At 38.2% G+C, this 18,396-nt stretch overlaps 1 protein-coding gene across 1 annotated transcript; it reads right to left on the bottom strand.

Moving 5' to 3' along the window:
* Nucleotides 1-941: 941 nt before the first annotated feature.
* Nucleotides 942-7,235, bottom strand: LOC149847285 (uncharacterized). Its single transcript, XM_089996908.1, has 3 exons — nucleotides 6,669-7,235; nucleotides 1,753-2,256; nucleotides 942-1,489 (listed from the first exon to the last, which is right to left on the bottom strand). Exons 1-3 carry the CDS (start codon nucleotides 6,909-6,911, stop codon nucleotides 1,247-1,249), a joined length of 990 nt encoding a protein of 329 aa, XP_089853034.1. The 5' UTR covers nucleotides 6,912-7,235; the 3' UTR covers nucleotides 942-1,246.
* Between the last annotated feature and the right edge of the window lie 11,161 nt (nucleotides 7,236-18,396).

Here is an 18,396-nt window from a genome sequence, read left to right on the forward strand (position 1 = left end):
TGCAAATTTCTTTTTTTAGTGAGATTTAACGAGACTGGAAAACATTGCAATACAACAGACACAAATCAAGAGACATTCACACATGCTAAGGATAAAAATGTTCTAAAAAGTTGAAACCTTTGAAATTGAACATCAGGCAGATTTCAAAATTTGTGGGGCATTTGGAAAAACACATCAAATTTGTTGTACAATACGGTCATTTTTCGTAAAAATAAAAGTGGTATCTCATTGGCAGGCTGGTCTGTTTTAGTGGTTGACATAATTCAGTTTAAGTTCGTATTGCTTTGTATTAGAATCGGTTCAGGTCTGTAGCAATTCTCATTGAGCTTAGTTTAAATATGAATCAAAGCTATTGCAAGTCCATAACAGTTCTTGTTGAGTTTAGCTTAAATATGAAACAGAGGGATTGCAAATCTCGTTGGACTTGAAAGGGTTAATAGCAAGCAACGGTGCATACACAAAGAAATGACTGATGTTTATGTTGAGAAATCGAGGTAGATGCATAGAATAAAAATAAAAAATGCTAAGATCACCAATGAGTGAAAAAAAAAGAGAATGCCATTTAAAATAGTTTAAATATGTGCAAAGACAACAATACAATAAAGGTTTCACAATGCAAGTAAAAGAAATCAAGAAAAGGGGAAGACCAATGAAAAGTCAGGAGCAGGTATTGAAATGAGATATAAATGCATAAAGACCAAGGTTGTAACTCTAAATATGAAGGAATTGAGAAACATAACTCATAAATATAGTCCATGTAAGGTTTCATGATGACGAGGTGTATATATAGATTATAGACATGCACTTCATTAAGAACCTGTTTTGAAGGTAGGCAGGTAAAAGAATCATTGAGAGCTGAAGTAGATTTTGAAAATCAAGTATTTCTCAGGTTTGTTTTCCCATTTTTTGGTATAAGGAATTTGGAAAAAATAAAAAACTGAGAATGAGATTTTACTCCTATTAATTCTTTTGTGTCCCTTGTTTTGGATTTGAATGATGAGTGAATGTACACCTGGATTCAAATCCAGCTGATAATTCTCTCTTCTAATTTTTTTTGCAATTTTTATAAGGTTACAAATCTGAAAATTTGAGATGTAGGAGTCTCATACAAAGGGGACAACTTTTCGCCTTCTGAAATTTGTAGGAGATTTTGAACTCAATATTCCTGGCTGTGATAAAATAATCGAAGTACACTAAACTGGGTGCAGAAACACTATCAAGAAAATGCAGTCCCCAGAAGCAAAACTTAGCTATCACCAGCCGCCCCTTCCTGAGATGATGCATCTGCATCTAGGACAGCATTTGACATAGGCTTCTCCGTTAACTTCTCCCCATTTAGCGGGGTCTCCTTAGGTCCTGGACCAGCAGACACTTTAACCATGGCTGGTCTAAGAAGCCGGTCTTGAAGCAGGAAACCACGTCTGAACTCTTCAACTATGACACCTTCTTTGTAAACAGAAGACTCCCCGCGTGCAATGGCCTCATGAAGCTTCAGAAAGTTTCAAAATATACAAGCAAAAGAGTAATTAGGAAGCACCAACTGAAACTAATAACAGATTGCACCACACATGAAAAAGAATGGAATGCAAGCGCTCTACTGCACTAGCTACCAAGGGTCATTAAGCACTGATTATCAACCTATGCCAACGCATGAAATGTATGACTTATAAATTCATCAATCTCAATGAATAGTAACAAACAGAAACAAAAGGTACGGCAGCAACATGTAGAAAAATTTAGAACACAACTTACAGAAGGATCAAAAGGCTTGCCAACCGTCTCAACAACCGAAACCCGTAGACTTCTCATAATCTCCACAAACTGCTTGTATATGCCTTGATAACTAGCATCAATCATTTTCTCCTGTTCAGTTTCAAGCTTGATTTGCTGTTTGGCCCTCTCAAAATTGTCTACCATAGGCAGGAGGCTCTCAATGACTTCTCCCTGGACATCTGATGTCAATGATAATCGCTCCTTCTCCGATCTCCTTCTGAAGTTCTCAAAATCAGCTTTCATTCGGAGGTATTTATCCTTTGCTGATGTTGCTTCTTCTGACAAATCTGCAACTTTCTTTAACAAATCCTTCTTCTCATTCTCAAAGATGTAAAGAGTTGTTTCAATGTCGGAAGCAGACTCCAGATCTCCACCCAGGATAGCCTCCTTGTAAGCTTCTAGGAGGCTCCTCAAAGTAGGGCCAGTTTCCTCATTAATAGCACCATTATCAGATTCTTCCTCACTCTCTTCCTCATCTACATCCTGCAACAAGCAGTTAAGAATTTGATTCCAGGTAGGAAAAAAGTTATAAACCACCCAAAAAGTCTTAGCAAACTCCAAAGGAAAAGTTACAAATTTTGGTTCTAACCAGGTGCTATAAAGTTTCATTACAGGAGATGGACTTGTTGCAAAGGAATTCCCACAGGGTAAACTCATATCAAATTGATACAATTTTCGTTCACAGTAACCCTGGAGTCTAAGCAAGCAGAAAATAGGGCTCACTTAGTGGATCCTGAGTAAAGCCAGCTTATGAACTTTACCTCAATGTTGTTTGAACTCAGCCAAAAACCGATCCCATTCTATACCGCTGTAAACATATTTCAGTATCTCTTATGATGACAAATAAATCTTGCTTTTTCTTAACAAATAAAGAATTAGATGGGAAGAAAGTTCAGTTGATTTTGTATTCTGAGAACTGAATATAATCCATCTCATTTCAAAGTTCACCATAATCTGAATATTCAACAAATTTAATTGAAAGAATAAAGTCCAACAAGACAAATTTTTTGGGGCACAATAAATACAAAAATAAATGGCATTCTTCCATGCAAGAAAGTTTCCTAACAATAACTGCTAAATGTATTTTTTTTCCTTTTGAAATCCCATGAAATATAAAAATCAATCAAAGATGTTCTCTAAGCAAGAAAATGGCCTAATCAACAACAAGAAGAACCAGGAGGCATTATCCTTTATAAATTAGCATTTTCATTTGCTGTGAATTTTTGTTTTTCAATTTTAATACCTTCTCCTGTAATCCACAATTAAGCCATTGCTACTGAATAAGGACATCCCACAGCCACCTTAAAAAGCCAAGCTAAACACACTGGTGTACCGTCTCAACCCATTCTCACCTCTTTCTTTTCTTTGGATAGGAATGACAAAGCAACAAGGACTGAAAAGATCAAATTGTACAGATCTGGCTCAGGTATCGTGTACGGTCAACCATCTTATGGAACTATGTGTTATTGCCAATACAAAAGGCTCATGCAAAAAGGAGGGTAGGGCCTCCTATAACTCCATAGCAATCATGTGCCTTGAGCTTCTCCTCCAAGCCACCTGTCTTATCAAACTAAGGATCTTTCCAATGCAGGACTCGGAAAAACAGAACTGGGTTGGATGGCAGGTCACTTGGATTTGCAACTGGGACCGGCATGACTAGGAGATTATGTTATCTTAGAAGCCTGTAGTTAGTTTTTCTATAGGGTTCGATTTTGGAATTTATATGTTATCTTAGAAGCCCGTAGTTAGTTTTTCTATAGGGTTCTATTTTGGAATTTATTCACTTCTTATTTAAATATATTATGCCTTACCTGTGTCAGGGTAAATCATAAATGAGAATGTTTTTTTTTCTTAAGAAATTAGTTGGTTCAGGAATATGAGAAAACACTAGCTGTTATTTGTGAGGAATAAAAGGAGGGAAGAAAGACAAACAAAAGGAGTGGCTGGGAAAATAGTGTGCACTAATCCACTTAAGTAGGCTCACATCTTAACAACAACAACGCCTTCATCCCAAACAATTGGGGTCGGCGATATGAACCAAAAACAAAATCATTTTGGGTCCTCCACATGAATCCTTCTCCTCCAATCATTTATATCCAATGTCATGTCCTCGGTGAGGTTCAAAGCAATCATATCCTTTCTTATCATCTTCATCCAAGTCTTCTTAGGCCTACCCCGACCTCTTTTAGCTAATAGATTTTCCCATTTCTCCATCCTTCTAACCGGAGCATCATTAGGCCTTCGCCGAATATGCCCAAACCATCGTAAACGATTCTCACTCATCTTATTTTCAATTGATGCAACGCCTACCTTCTTACGTATTTCCTCGTTCTGAATCTTATCTTTTAGTGTATTTCCACACATCCATCGAAGCATACGCATCTCAGTTACACTCATTTTTTGCAAATGATGTCTCTTGGCAACCCAACATTCTGTACCATATAGTAAAGCGGGTCTAATTGTCGTCCTATAAAACTTTCCCTTCAACCGCAATGGCATTCTACGATCGCACAACACTCCAGTTGCACTTTTCCATTTCATCCACCCAACTTTAATCCTATGATTTATATCACCATCAATTTCTCCATTCTTTTGAATGATAGATCCCAAATATTGGAAACAGTCATCCACCGCTATTTGTTGCTCACCAAGCTTCACTACACTCTCATCACTACTTCGTTGCTTACTAAACCGACATTCCATATATTTTGTCTTACTCTTACTCAACGTAAAACCTCTTGCTTCCAAAGTTTGTCTCCATAATTCTAACTTAGCATTAACCCCAGCTCTAGACTCATCAATCAAAACAATATCATCAGTAAACAACATACACCACGGCACATTTTCTTGAATTGATCTCGTAAGTTCATCTATCACTATAGCAAAAAGGAAAGGGCTTAATGCAAATCCTTGATGTAACCCAACCGTAATAGGAAAGTTGGTTGTCACCCCTCCACAAGTGCGGACATTGGTTACTACTCCTTCGTACATATCTTTAATTATACTAATGTACTTGAGAGAGATACCTTTCTTCATCATTGTCCACCAGAGAACATCCCTAGGTACTCTATCGTATGTCTTCTCCAAATCAATAAAAACCATATGCAAATCTTTGTTCCCCTCTCTATATCTCTCAATAAGTTGTCTAAGAAGATGTATAGCTTCCATAGTTGATCTTCCAGGCATAAAACCAAATTGATTCTCCGATATCATGATCACCTTCCTCAACCTATACTCAATCACCCTCTCCCAAAGTTTCACAGTATGACTCATGAGTTTTATACCACGATAGTTTGCGCAATCTTTTATATCACCCTTATTCTTATAGAGAGGCACCAAAGTACTCTTCCTCCACTCATTAGGCATCTTATTTGTCCGTCAAATCTTGTTAAAAAGATTTGCCAACCATACTAAACCTTTCTCCCCCAAGCATTTCCAAGCCTCGATAGGTATACCATCCGGGCCAACTGCTTTTCTGGATTGCATTTTCTTCAAAGCCTCTGCAATTTCTTTCTTTTGAATCTTGCGCATGAAGTCACGATTCATTTCATGTAAAGGAATGGAGAAGTCGCCAAGATCCTGGGCATGCCTTCCATTAAACAACTTATCAAAATAATCTTTTCATCTCTCCTTAATCTCCTTATCTTTAACTAAAACCCTTTGCGTTTCATCTTTGATACATCTAACCATACCCAGATCTCTCGATTTCATATCTCTCATCTTTGCAAGCTTATAAATATCCTTTTCACCCTCCTTGGTATCCAACTTGTCATAGACTTCCTTATATACCTTATCCCTTGCGTTTCGAACTACATTTTTAGCTTCCTTCTTTGCTAACATATACTTCTCCAAATTTTCATTATCACGACTCTTACTGAGATTTCTATAACACTCTCTTTTAACCTTAATAGCTAATTTGACATCTTCATTCCACCATGATGTATCCTTACCTAGCGGTGCACCACGTTTAGACTCACCCAAAACCTCCTTCACCACCTTTCGCATGCAACCCACTATCTTATACCACATTGATTATGCATCCTCCTCGAGACACCAATTAGCTTCCTTAGCTACCTGTTCTACAAACATGTGGTCCTTTGGGATCACTTCTTAAGAAATAAAAAAAATAAGGGAATCATGTGGTCCTTTGGGATCATTTCACATAAATGTAAATAGGTAAGTGCAGATGTTACTAGCTCCAATGGGTTGGAGAAACTTCATCGAAAACCACCCTGCATGAGGACTTATCACCCGCACGCCTGAAGGCTGCATGTTTTAGTTCATCTTTGTCCTCACCACAAAAAACTCTATAATGCAAAATTATCCATATCCTGAATCCAAGATTATTATGAAAGCAAAACTGTAATCCCTGCAAATATAGAATGCAAGATACGTTCTTGGACAAACTTCATCTGCAAGAATAAAGGCATGCCTCAATTGGGGATCACTTAGCGAATTCATGAGGAACAATTGTGCATATCCAAAAAAAATATCAGTTCTGACTTGCGTTTTTCATCAAGAACAGATGCAAGGCGCTACATTTTTTGCCTGAAAAGGACCCTCTAGAGTTTCTCACTAACAGAATTCACCCATAATTACAAACACTCCATTTGTACATTGCAAAGCAATTTCAAGGAAAATGTCCAGGTTACTCCATATGGGTGAATTTCACCTTATCATAAGTGAGAGAAAGATATCCTGATCACTTTTTTTTATGCAATAACTTCAAGAAATGGAAATAGAGCAATTCTCAAAAACTCCGCAAGTTAATTTAGCAGAAATCTCACATCCAACAACCAATGAACCACGAAAAAAGAAAAGAAAAGAAAAAACGCCAATCATTCCTATCCGAACTAAAAATTCAAAAGAAAACCACAAGAAAAAGGTTGGAGTACCTGGGGCTGAGCGGACTGCGTCTCCGCCACTCCTGCCGCGAATGTAAGGCGAGGGTGAGGGTGAGGGCGATGGCGGGGGCGTAAGCAAGAGGCGTTGGTGGTGCGCCAACCGAGATGCCGACTGCCGGCGGCGGAGGGCACCGCCCGAGAGAAAGGTATCCGGGAGGGATAGGAGGCGATGATTGACGAAGGAGGAGGAGAGGAGAAGCGACCGAGGAGGTGGCTGTACATGGCAAGAGCCATGGGTGCCCGTCGAAACACCAACAAACCCCTTCTCTCCCTTGAATCCCCTTAGAGTTATCTCGCGCTAGGCTACCAAACTCTCTCTCTCTCTCTCTCTCTCTCTCTGCGATTGGTCAGATTCGGTAGCGAAAATCGAATCCTAATAGCAGTTGGATCCAGACTCGGTGCTGAGGCTTGCATCTGAATCTACTCAGATCTAACAAAATGAAAACATGTAAATGCTGGATTTTAAGCTAAGTGGATTCACCCTTTGCACAAGCAGAAGCCGCGACCCAAGAGTTTTAGGCTGTCAAGACAATTACTGTAAGTACAGTAGGCAGATCCTGTGGGTGTTTTTTTCCTATAAAATTTTAAAAAACAAAAAAGCTATTAGGATTCGGATTTCTGGTAGTTGGGATGGAATCATATGCGTTTATCTATTGAAGAAGTGGCTGCTACCAAATCCATTTTTTAGTGTAAATAAAAAATAAAAGGACCTCACTTTTCATTCCAAATTTTATAAACACCCATCCCGATTCCCAATGTTGTCAGTATCGGTATCAGCCCTGAATCGTTGGGCTGCCGATTCAGATGCATCGGGCCGAATACTCAGCTGAATCGTTCGGCCCAAAAATAATAATAAATTATTATGTATCAATCATTACATGATACATATTAAAACCATTAAAATAATTTAAAAATAATACTAAAAATATTTTTTGATATTTTTTTTTGCATTTATTAAAAATTCACCGTATCTGTCCTGAAGCGTATCAAAATTCTGCGGATACGATGCATATTGGCCCAACCCGATACTGATAACGTTGGCCCATCCCAGCTACCAGATTCTAAACGGGACCACCAAGGTTTTGCCTGGAGAACACCAAACACATAAACGCCCATCCCAGCTACCAGATTCCAAACAGGCCCTTATCTCATTCCATCCAACTTTGAATCCAATTACATCAGATCTGATAGGGTTGGATTCGGTATTACCTAGATCCGTGGGGGCAAATTAACAGCATTCAATATCTCGTGAGAAATTCAAAATGTTCGTGTTTCTCATTGTTTTTTCGTTCACTGATAAATGAATTAAATAATTATGATAAGATTTTATTTTGAAAGGCAAACTGGGATTTGGCACTCTTACCGGTTATACAGTGATACCATTGGGATTCGAACTTGCAAATTCCCAACACAAGGTAACGTACACTAGCCCCTCCTGCCAAACAAGTGAGGACCCGTTGGTAATTATGATAAGATGTTTGAGAACAGAGTAAAATAATAAAATACATAGAAACAAAAGGCTTTTTAATATATAACAAATAATAACGGAAATATCATGATAAATCATGTTATTGTGAAAGAAGAAATAAATATCATGTACTTTTAGCCGTTTAAAACAGCTGATAAACTATATCACGATTTTCACAATATCTTTGTAATCTCATGATATTTGTGACTATTCTGGGGTGTCCTATCCTACATCCTATATATTATAAAAACAGACGTGAGGGTAATAAGTTCCAAAATTTAGAAAATTAATGAGATTTTTTAAATTGGTTAAATAAAATTAAGGCAATATAAAGTTTTTTTTTTAGACCCAAAGGGGTTTGGCATAGTGGGATGGAGCCTAACAAGTAGGGATGCTTTAGTGGGGAAGAAGAGAGAAGGGACCCGCAGAACACTCACGTCCACGATAAGATTTTAGCACTTAAGCTGAAGGTCACATGGACACCTATTCAACCACTTGACTTATCTTAGTTTTTTTTCACCTCACGGATAGAGGTAATTTAATGCATTTTCTTAAAAATCCTACCATTTTTATATTTGAACTTTGTTCAAAATCGTAAATATCTAAATTTAAATAGACTTTTTACCCTTCAATTTCATAAATATAGGTGAATTTCCTCTCAAATATATGACTTCTTTTGCACAATAGTCTTTATTCTTAGACATGTATCTCTCTCATCCGACGTCGAAAACTTGAGTTTTTATAGTCATTGGAAAGCTGGGACATAGGCTTATAACTTTGCAATTTTAAGTTAGAGCCAAAAACTACTCTAGAGTTCATATTTTTTAGCTCCAAAATCAGAATAGAAGCATGCTATGCAAACTATAACAAGCATTGTTGCGCATTTTCTGTCTTTTATATGTTATTTTTCAGTTAAATTCACTGAAAATCAAGAGAAAAAAAAAAGACAAAGATAGATCAAAACGCTATCAAGATCACCTTGATTTGATAAGTAATCGAGGAGAAACGTCATCCAAAAAATAGATTGTTCAGTTATTCTAGTTTATTGAGTATGCTTCTATTATAGTTTTGGAGCTCAAAAACATGATTCTAATAAGGGTTTTTAGATCTAACTCAAAACAAGGAAGTTATAGGTTTATGTCTAAGCTTTCCAACAACTATAAAAACATAGGTTTTTGACATTGTAGTGGAGAGATACCGCCATGAGAATAAAGATTATTTTGTAGAAAATATATATGCAATTTTCACATATCTTTTGTGATTTTCTCCTATATGTGCAATTTTTGCATATATTTTCTATAATTTTCTCTTAAATATATGAGATTTCCTCCTATATATGTGATTTTTCTTCTAAACATTTGATTTTTTCATAAATATATGCAATTTTTTTCTTATATGTAAGATTTTCTCTGAAATATTGTGGGTTTTTTCAAAATATACATAGAGTTTCTTCTAAATATATATAATTTTTTGTTCATAAAATCATGTATATTAAATAAAAAAATCACATTTTGAGAGAAAATCGCATATAAAAGACAAAAATCACATGTATTTATGAGAGAAATTGCATATAAAGGAAAAAATTGCATGTTTAAGAGAAAAATCATATATATTTAAGAGAAAATAACATATGTAGGAGGAAATCACATATATTTAAGATAAAATCAAAGAAAATAAATGCAAAATTGCATATATAGAAGGAAATCACATACATTTAAGAATAAATCATAAAAAAAATATATGCAAAAATCATATATATATATATATATATATATATATATTACAAAATAGTCTTTGTTCTCACGTTTGTATCTCTCTGCTTCGATATCAAAAACCTTTATTTTTAAAATCATTGGAAATATGAGACATTGGTCTATAACTTTCATATTTTGAATTAGAGCCAAAAACTCATCTAGGAATGCCGTTTTTAAGCTATAAAACCAGAATAAAAGTATGCTATGCAGACTGGAACAACCGAACAGTCTATCTTTCGAATGATGTTTCTTCCCAACTGCTCATCAGATCAAGATGATCTTGGTGGTATTGGAAAGCTAACATTTTGATCTATCTAATTTTTTCTGTATTTTACTTGAGTTTTAGCGTATATTGCTGAAAAATAACATAGAATAGACAAAAAATGCACAGTTGTGCCTGTTCTAGTTTGTAGAGCATGCTTTTATTCTGATTTTGGAGTTTAAAACTGGAAACCCTAGAAAAGTTTCTGACTCTGATTCAAAACAAGAAAGTTACAGGCCTATGTCTAAGCTTTCCAACGACTATAAAAACATAAGTTTTTTACATCGAATTAGAAATACAAATCTAAGAACAAAGAATGTTTTGCAAAAATAATCACATATTTGAGAGAAAATTCACATATATTTAGGAAATCGTATGTGCGAAAGATATAAAAGTATTTTTAAATCTAGATATTTGTGATTTTGGATATGGAAAGAATATAAAAAATTATAGGGTAGTTAGAGAAACATACCAAATTACCCATACCGTATGGTCATTTTCCATAAACCTTATTCACTAGTCAGATTGCTTACATGGCTGCTCTTAGCTCAGTTTGTTGAGCTTGCTTGACAAGTTTGAACAAGCTTTAGGCAAGCCAAATTGAGTCGAACTACGATCAGCCATATATATGCTCAACCAAACTCCATATCTAAAGTCTTGAATCATGTTCAACCCATTTACATGTCTTTGTTAAATCACGCTTTGCTCATTTTGGTCATATGTTGATGCAATCCGAGAGCTCAATTTATGAGGAAATATAACCAACTACAAATTATTTAGAAAAACAATAAATAAATCTGAACATAGCTACAAAATCAAGAAATTGTTAAAAAAATAATGGAAAATTGCAAGAAATTAATCAAAAATAGAAAAGTAATTAAATAAATTAAAAATTAACAAATCCAGAATCCAACTCTAGCCTCCTCTATTCTTAGATCTCCCTATATTTACAGAAAAAGAACCACAATCCTAATTGACATAAACTACCTTTTTTGATAAGCATTCATTAAGAAAGCAAATCCTAATTCTACTAAACTACTAAAATGAGATATTAATCAATTATTGAAATTCTATATTCATTACAATTATCCAAAAAAAAATATTTAAACCTAAAATAATATGGATCTCAAATGATCCAATGTATCATATGGACCCGAATATGTGTCACTATGCTCCTCCATCATTCTCCTTGGGCTGGAGAAGACTTGCCCCCAAGACTGGATTTCTCTTACGCTTCTTTTTTATGCACTATAATCATAAGAAATAATGAACCATTGGGACTTTTAGAAGGCATAGATCCGATGTCACTGGTGCGATTTGATCTAAAGAATATCCAGACATTATAGGAATGGTGATCTGACCCTCTGGTGGCTGTAGCTGTTGGGAGAGAAACTGTTCTTCAAGTATGATATAAGCCAAACTCGAGAGATTCATTTCAAACACATTTGATTGGACCCAAGTGCTTCACAATTGAGTTTGGGTTTGGACCTAGGTCAAATAGGTAGGTTATGCTGTTTAAGTGGGTTGGTTCTAAGTGTTTTGAAACGGACATAGGTCCACGATAAAGGTAATGGGTTCTAATGAAGGCATTGGGCAAGAGCAAAACAGTTTCAATTGGTGTTTTGTTGTATATGGATCCAAAGTAGCATTGAGCAAGATACGTAAGGTTGGAACCTTTAGATTTTGAGTCAAATTTGAGCAAAAGATGTGAGGTTGGACCCAACTCAGTGGACTTGGATAGTAATTATGGTCCACTGAGGCAAGAACCGGTGGGCTTTGAACCAGAACCAGTCTCAGATCCAAAGAAACCAAGGACTGGGCATCTAAACCGGTTTGTGGTCTAGTATTCCAGTGAGAACCAGTTCATCTGGATCCCCACTCACGTGGGAGTCCACCCATGGGGCGCCTCCCCACCCAAAGGGGAAGGGGAGAGGCCCTCCACAGCAAGCAACCAGGAGATTGGATCTGGGTTGGGTTGTCTCCCGCTAGAATAAAGGGAGTGGTGGTGGCTGGAGGGTGAAGAAGAATAAGGGAAAGATGATGGTGGTGGTGGTGGTGGTGGTGGTCTACCTTCTTTCATTGTTCTTTCATTAGCACACACAATCATCATAAATATTTTACTTATCCCTTGTTGGGACCATGAAGATATGCCTTGTAATTGATAAAACCAACAGGAATGTTCTTTGAATGAAATCGGGATGTTGATCTCTTGCTTTGATTCCAAATTGATATAAAGAATATCAAACCAACTATGAATTATCTAAGAAAAACAAAAAATGAATCTAGAAATTGCTAAGAATTCAAGAAAATTGCTGAAAATAGTGGAAAATTGCAAGAAATTGATGAAAAACAAAAAATAAGTCAAATAAAATAAAAATTAACAAATCTTGAATCCAACTCTAGGCTCCCCTAATCCTAGATCTACATAATTTATAATAAAAAAAATCATAATCCTAATAGATCTAAACTACCTTTTTTGACAAGCATCTATTAAGAAAGTAAATCTTAATTCTACTAAACTAGATTTAATATCTATTACAATAATTTAAAACATGAAAATATTCAAACTAAAATAATATGGATCCTAAATGACCCAATGAACTATAAGAACCCAGATATGGGTCGCATGCATCAAACTGTGAGTTATGCTTAAAAGTGTTGGATCTAGAGCAGGACCTCCTTGGATTAATTACTTGTTGAAACGAGATCTTGAAATATAACGTTTCAATAAGACTGTGTTGGGAGCCATGAATTATTGGAGATGTATCCCCAATACTCTCATGCTCTCTACTGTTTGAGAGCGACAACGTTGCCAAAACACTCCATTGTTAATGGAGTTGGCAGCCCCAGCACCACATTTCAACACAATTCACAATATGTTTTTGACAGCTCCATTTTCAACACCACTTGGATATGTTATTTAGTGTTTTTAACTTATTTTTGTCTCCTTTCATCTTTTAATATGCAATCATATATTGTTGTTTTAATTCATTATGGCATTTAGAAACTACGAATAAAAAGGATAATTTTATCCAAAGCTGGCAATCTTTTCATTTATTTACAAAAGGCATCCCAATGTTTGGGTCATTACCTTCAATCGTCTTCTTTATTCTAGTGCATTATAAAAACTTCCTTGAGGTATAAAAAAGCATGCACCTTATGTTATCTTAGAATATTTTCTTAATTAAAAACCCGTAAATAAGAGTGTTTTTGTCAATTCGTTAACTAAACAAAGGTCAATTGACAGATTTTAAGACCAAGTTTGACCTTGAAATATGAGTGACACTACAAGAAAAATGCTAATTAGCGACGGATAGTAGCGACGGAATTTTTCTGTCGCCAATTAGCGACGGCTTAGCGACCGTCACTAATCCATCGCTAAGTTTTGTGATATTCACAGATGTAGCGATGGAAAATGGTCCGGTGCTAAGCCGTCGCTACGTAGCGACGGCTTAGCGACGGACCAGTTTTGTCGCAACAACATGTTGCGGTTAGCGACGGATGGGGCGACGGTATTTTTCCGTCGCTACTTAGCGACGCCGTGAGCAACAAACATATTCCGTCGCTAAGGAGTTGTATATATTTACGTCGGCTTAGCGACGGAATTATTCCGTCGCTAATTTTCGCGTAAATCTGATCAGAACCCTTTTCCCTCTTTTCCTGTTTCCTCTCTCCCGCCCTCCCTACGCAGCCCGATGCCTTCTGCCGCCCCGTCGCCTGCCGCCCCGCCGATCGACCGTCGCCTCGCCGGAGACAGGTTCGCCCACCCTACGCGTTTCAAGAAAGGGATAAACCCCCTGCCTTTCCGGCATGGGGGGTCGACCCCCTGCCGGAAAGGCATAGGGGGTCGACCCCCTGCCGAAAAGACAGAGGGTTTAACCCCCTGCCGTGCTTTCCGGCATGGGGGGTTGACCCCCTGCCGGAAAGGCAGGGGGTTAAACCCCCTGCCGTGCCGGAAAGGCAGGGGGGTCGACCCCCTGCCGTGCCGTAAAGGGCTGACGGCACGGCAGGGGGTTTAAACCCCCCTGCCTTTCCGGCAGGGGGTCGACCCCCCATGCCTTTACGGCAAAGGGGTTTACCCCCTGCGTTTCCGGCAGGGGGGGGGGGTCGACCCCTTGCCAGAAACGCAGGTGGGTTAACCCCTGCGTTTCCAGCAGGTCGACCCTGGCAGGGGGGTTGACCCCCTGCCGTGCCGGAAAGGCAGGGGGGTCGACCCACTGCCGTGCCGTAAAGGGATGACGGCACGGCAGGGGGTCAACCCCCCATGCCTTTACGGCAGGGGGTTTAACCCCCTGCCTTTACGGCATGGCAGGGGGTTTAACCCCCTGCGTTTCCGGCAGGGGGGGTCGACCCCCTGCGTTTCCGGCGGGGGCGACCCCCCCTGCCGAAAACGCAGGGGGTTTAACCCCTGTGTTTCCAGCAGGGGTTAAACCCCCTGCCGTAAAGACAGGGGGTTTAACCCTCTTCCGTGCCGGAAATGCAGGGGTTTAACCCTTGCGTTTCCGGCATGGGGGGTCGACCCCTGCCTTTCCGGCAAGGGGTTAACCCCATGTCAGAACAGGCAGGGGGTTAACCCCATGACGGAACAGGCAGAGGGTTAACCCCTTGCGTTTCCGGCAGGGGGTCGACCCCCCTGCCTTTCCAGCAGGTCGACCCCGGCAGGGGGTCGACTCACTGGCGGAAAGGCTGGGGGTCAGTTAACCCCCTATGTTCCGTAAGGGGGTCGACCCTCTACCGGAACAGCAGGGGAGTCAACCCCTTGCCGGAACAACTTCCTTTTTTTTGTGACGAGTTTTTTTTAAAACTGCATTTTTTTGTGCAGATTTTTCAACGGAACCAATTCGTGCTCAGCCACCTGTGGTAAGAAAATGACAAAAACAATGCAAATCGGGTAAATACCCGTGGTGAGCAAGTGATGCAAGTGTATCACATGTTATTTAATTTATTAGATGTAACACTTTATTGTTCACACACTCACTTAGTTGTTGATATTTAGGGTTGCTTTGTTGGAGTTCGGAGATCATGCTAAGCATGATTTTAATATAGAAATATGGAAGTGTTCTTATTTTTTGAGTACGGAGTCCATGCTAAGCATGGTAGTAGTTAGTGAGATATTGAAGTGTGTTTGCTGCAGGTACATGTTTGTCATTTGTTTGATATGAATGATTATTATATATGGCAATGTTTGATGTAATTGTATCCATGCTTGCATGTAGTTACTTTCAATTTGATTTTGACTTCCATGTGAAATTTTATAATAAAAGCATGCTTCAAATGATTGTATCGTGTCATTAATAGTTTGCAAATGAAAATATTAAGTTATCAATGCATGTATCAAAATTCTTGTTATTGTTTGACATAGTATATTGCATGATAAATTTGATATTTTCTTCATCGTAGCATTCTGATTGTTTTTTTTTTAATTCGTTAGGATACTATTCGTAACATCATACGACAGAATGACTGCAAACCGTGAATGGATGTACCGTAGGATTGTGGACAATGAGTTATCGCATGAATATATGGATGGTGTTGACAGTTTTATTGAATTTGCAATGGCAAGTGTCAATAGAGTGGATCCTACAAGTCATATTAGGTGTTCCTGCAAGATTTGTAAGAATAATCAATTTGTAGAACCTCATAGCGTTAGACATCACCTATATAGAAAGGGTTTTGTGAGTGATTATCAGAACTGGATGTTTCATGGAGAAGAATTTAGAAACGATTTTGATGCACGGGTGAATATGGTGCACGATAATCCATATACGGATTTGATATTTGATGCTGCAGGAACATAAATGGGTTCTGCTATGAGTTCTAGTGATGTAAGAACTGTCGTAGATGAAGAATCACCAAACGATGCAGCTAGTAGATTTTATGATTTACTTAGAGATGTTGATGCGCCACTTTGGAACGGTTGTGAGAGTCACACTATTTTGTCTGCAGTTTTTCAACTAATGAATTTGAAGTCCGAGTATAATTTGAGTCAATCATGTTTTGACCGTTTGTGCATGATTGTGAAGAGTATGTTGCCCAAAGATGAGAAATTGCCACAAAATTTCTATCGTGCGAAAGTTATGGTCAACGCTCTAGGTATGGGTTACAAAAAGATTGATGCTTGTCCAAATCACTGCATATTGTATTTCAAGGATCAGGAAAATGACATATCATGCCCGTCATGTGGGCATCCTCGGTTCAAGCCAATGACAAGAGGCAATGGTAGCACGAGATCAAAAGAAGTTTCATACAAGTCGCTCCGCTACTTTCCTATCACTCCTAGATTGCAGCGATTGTATATGTCTTCAAGGACAGCTAAACACATGAGATGGCATGCAAATAAAGTTCGACACGATGAAAACGAGATCACGCATCCTGTTGATGCTGAAACTTGGAAGCACTTTGATCGTACTCATCAGAACTTCGCAATGGAAGTGCGAAATGTTAGACTCGGTCTATGTACAGATGGACTTAATCCATTTGGGGGTAGATCAACTTCATACTCATGTTGGCCAGTATTTGTAACTCCATACAACCTTCCACCAAGCTTGTGTATGAAACGTCCAAATCTTTTCTTGTCTCTGTTGATCCCTGGTCCGACCTCACCTGGCCAAAATCTTGATGTATATCTAAGGCCATTGATTGATGAACTAAAAGTACTGTGGGATGACGGTGTTACCACGTATGATGCCCACAAAAAACAAAATTTCAACATGAAGGTCGTTGTTCTATGGACAATCAGTGACTTCCCTGCATATGGTATGTTATCTGGTTGGAGCATACATGGGAGGTTGGCTTGTCCGTACTGCATGGAGGATTCCAAAGCTTTTAGATTGAGGCATGGAAGGAAGCCTTGCTGGTTTGAGTGCCATCGTCAATTTCTACCCTACGATCATCCGTTCCGACGTCAAAAGAATGCATTTAAAGCAGGCACAACTGAAACGGAAGGTCCATCCTCAAGATTGTCTGGCATAGAGATTCTAAGAAGATTGCGATACTTTCCAAATGTATTAACAGATGCCCGCAGTCCTACACCCTTCCGTGGATTTGGGAAGGATCACAATTGGACGAAAAAATGTATTTTTTGGGAACTACCGTATTGGCCGGCCCTATTAATACTACATTATTTGGATGTGATGCATGTAGAGAAAAATGTGTTTGATAATGTGTTCAATACAGTAATGAATATTAAAGGAAAAAAGAAGGATAATCTGAAGGCCCGTATGGATTTAAAATTAATATGTAAAAGACCAGAATTGGAACTCAAAGAGTATAATGGCAAAGTACTGAAACCAAATGCGAAGTACGTGTTCGGACCTGATCAAATAAAACATGTATGTCAATGGTTGAGACAACTGAGATTTCCAGATGGATATGTCTCTAACATTGCTCGGGCTGTGAAGATTGACGATGAACAATTATATGGGTTGAAAAGCCATGATTGTCATATCTTTATGCAATGATTGATACTCCTAGCATTCTATGATATGTTAGACAAACCTATATGGGGGGTATTGTCTGAGTTGAGCGGATTTTTCAGAACATTGTGCGCATCGGAGGTCATTGTATCAGATGTAAAGAATCTCGAGGACTCTGTCATCACCACTGTTTGTCTACTAGAAAAGATATTTCCGCCAACATTTTTCGATGTTATGGAACATTTGATCATACATCTGCCATATGAACTAAGGGTTGGTGGCCCTGTGCAATATCGACAGATGTACCCATTTGAAAGGTATATGTTTTTTATATTTGTCTCTTTAATGACAGATATTTAAAATTTGAAATGTATATTATTGTCAGATGCATGTTCGACCTAAAAAAAAAGGTTCGTAATAAAGCCAGAGTAGAAGGCTCTATTTGTGAGGCGTACACTTTAGAAGAGATTTCAAATTTCTTATCTATGTACTTCAAACCTCATATTCCAACACGTTACACATGCCCGCCCCGTAACGATGATGGAGAACAAGTAACTGTAGCTGACAAGCTGTCGATATTTCAACCACTTGGGCATGCATTTGGTAGTTGCCAATCAAGGCTATTGACAGATCGAGAGCAAGACGCAGCACACATCTATATTCTTTTTAATTGCTCAGCGATCGACCCATACATCGAGTAAGTATATGTATATGCAACTCAATTATAAATCCTTTTATGTTCTATATGTGGATACATGGCTCGATAATATAAGTATTTGTGGTTTGCAGACGATTTGATCTGGAGTTGCAAAGCGAAGTT

Source organism: Nuphar pumila, chromosome 2 (genome assembly GCF_984573655.1).
Source record: "Nuphar pumila chromosome 2, dmNupPumi1.hap1.1, whole genome shotgun sequence".
In the NCBI taxonomy this organism is placed as follows: domain Eukaryota; kingdom Viridiplantae; phylum Streptophyta; class Magnoliopsida; order Nymphaeales; family Nymphaeaceae; genus Nuphar; species Nuphar pumila.

Bases quoted from the DNA above. Each gene is read 5' to 3' on its own strand.
- LOC149847285 (XM_089996908.1), bottom strand. From the start codon at position 6,911: ATGGCTCTTGCCATGTACAGCCACCTCCTCGGTCGCTTCTCCTCTCCT. The intron at 2,257-6,668 runs GTACTCCAACCT...TGCTTGTTGCAG, and splicing joins CGCAGTCCGCTCAGCCCCAG to GATGTAGATGAGGAAGAGAG. The intron at 1,490-1,752 runs GTAAGTTGTGTT...AACTTTCTGAAG, and splicing joins GCAAGCCTTTTGATCCTTCT to CTTCATGAGGCCATTGCACG.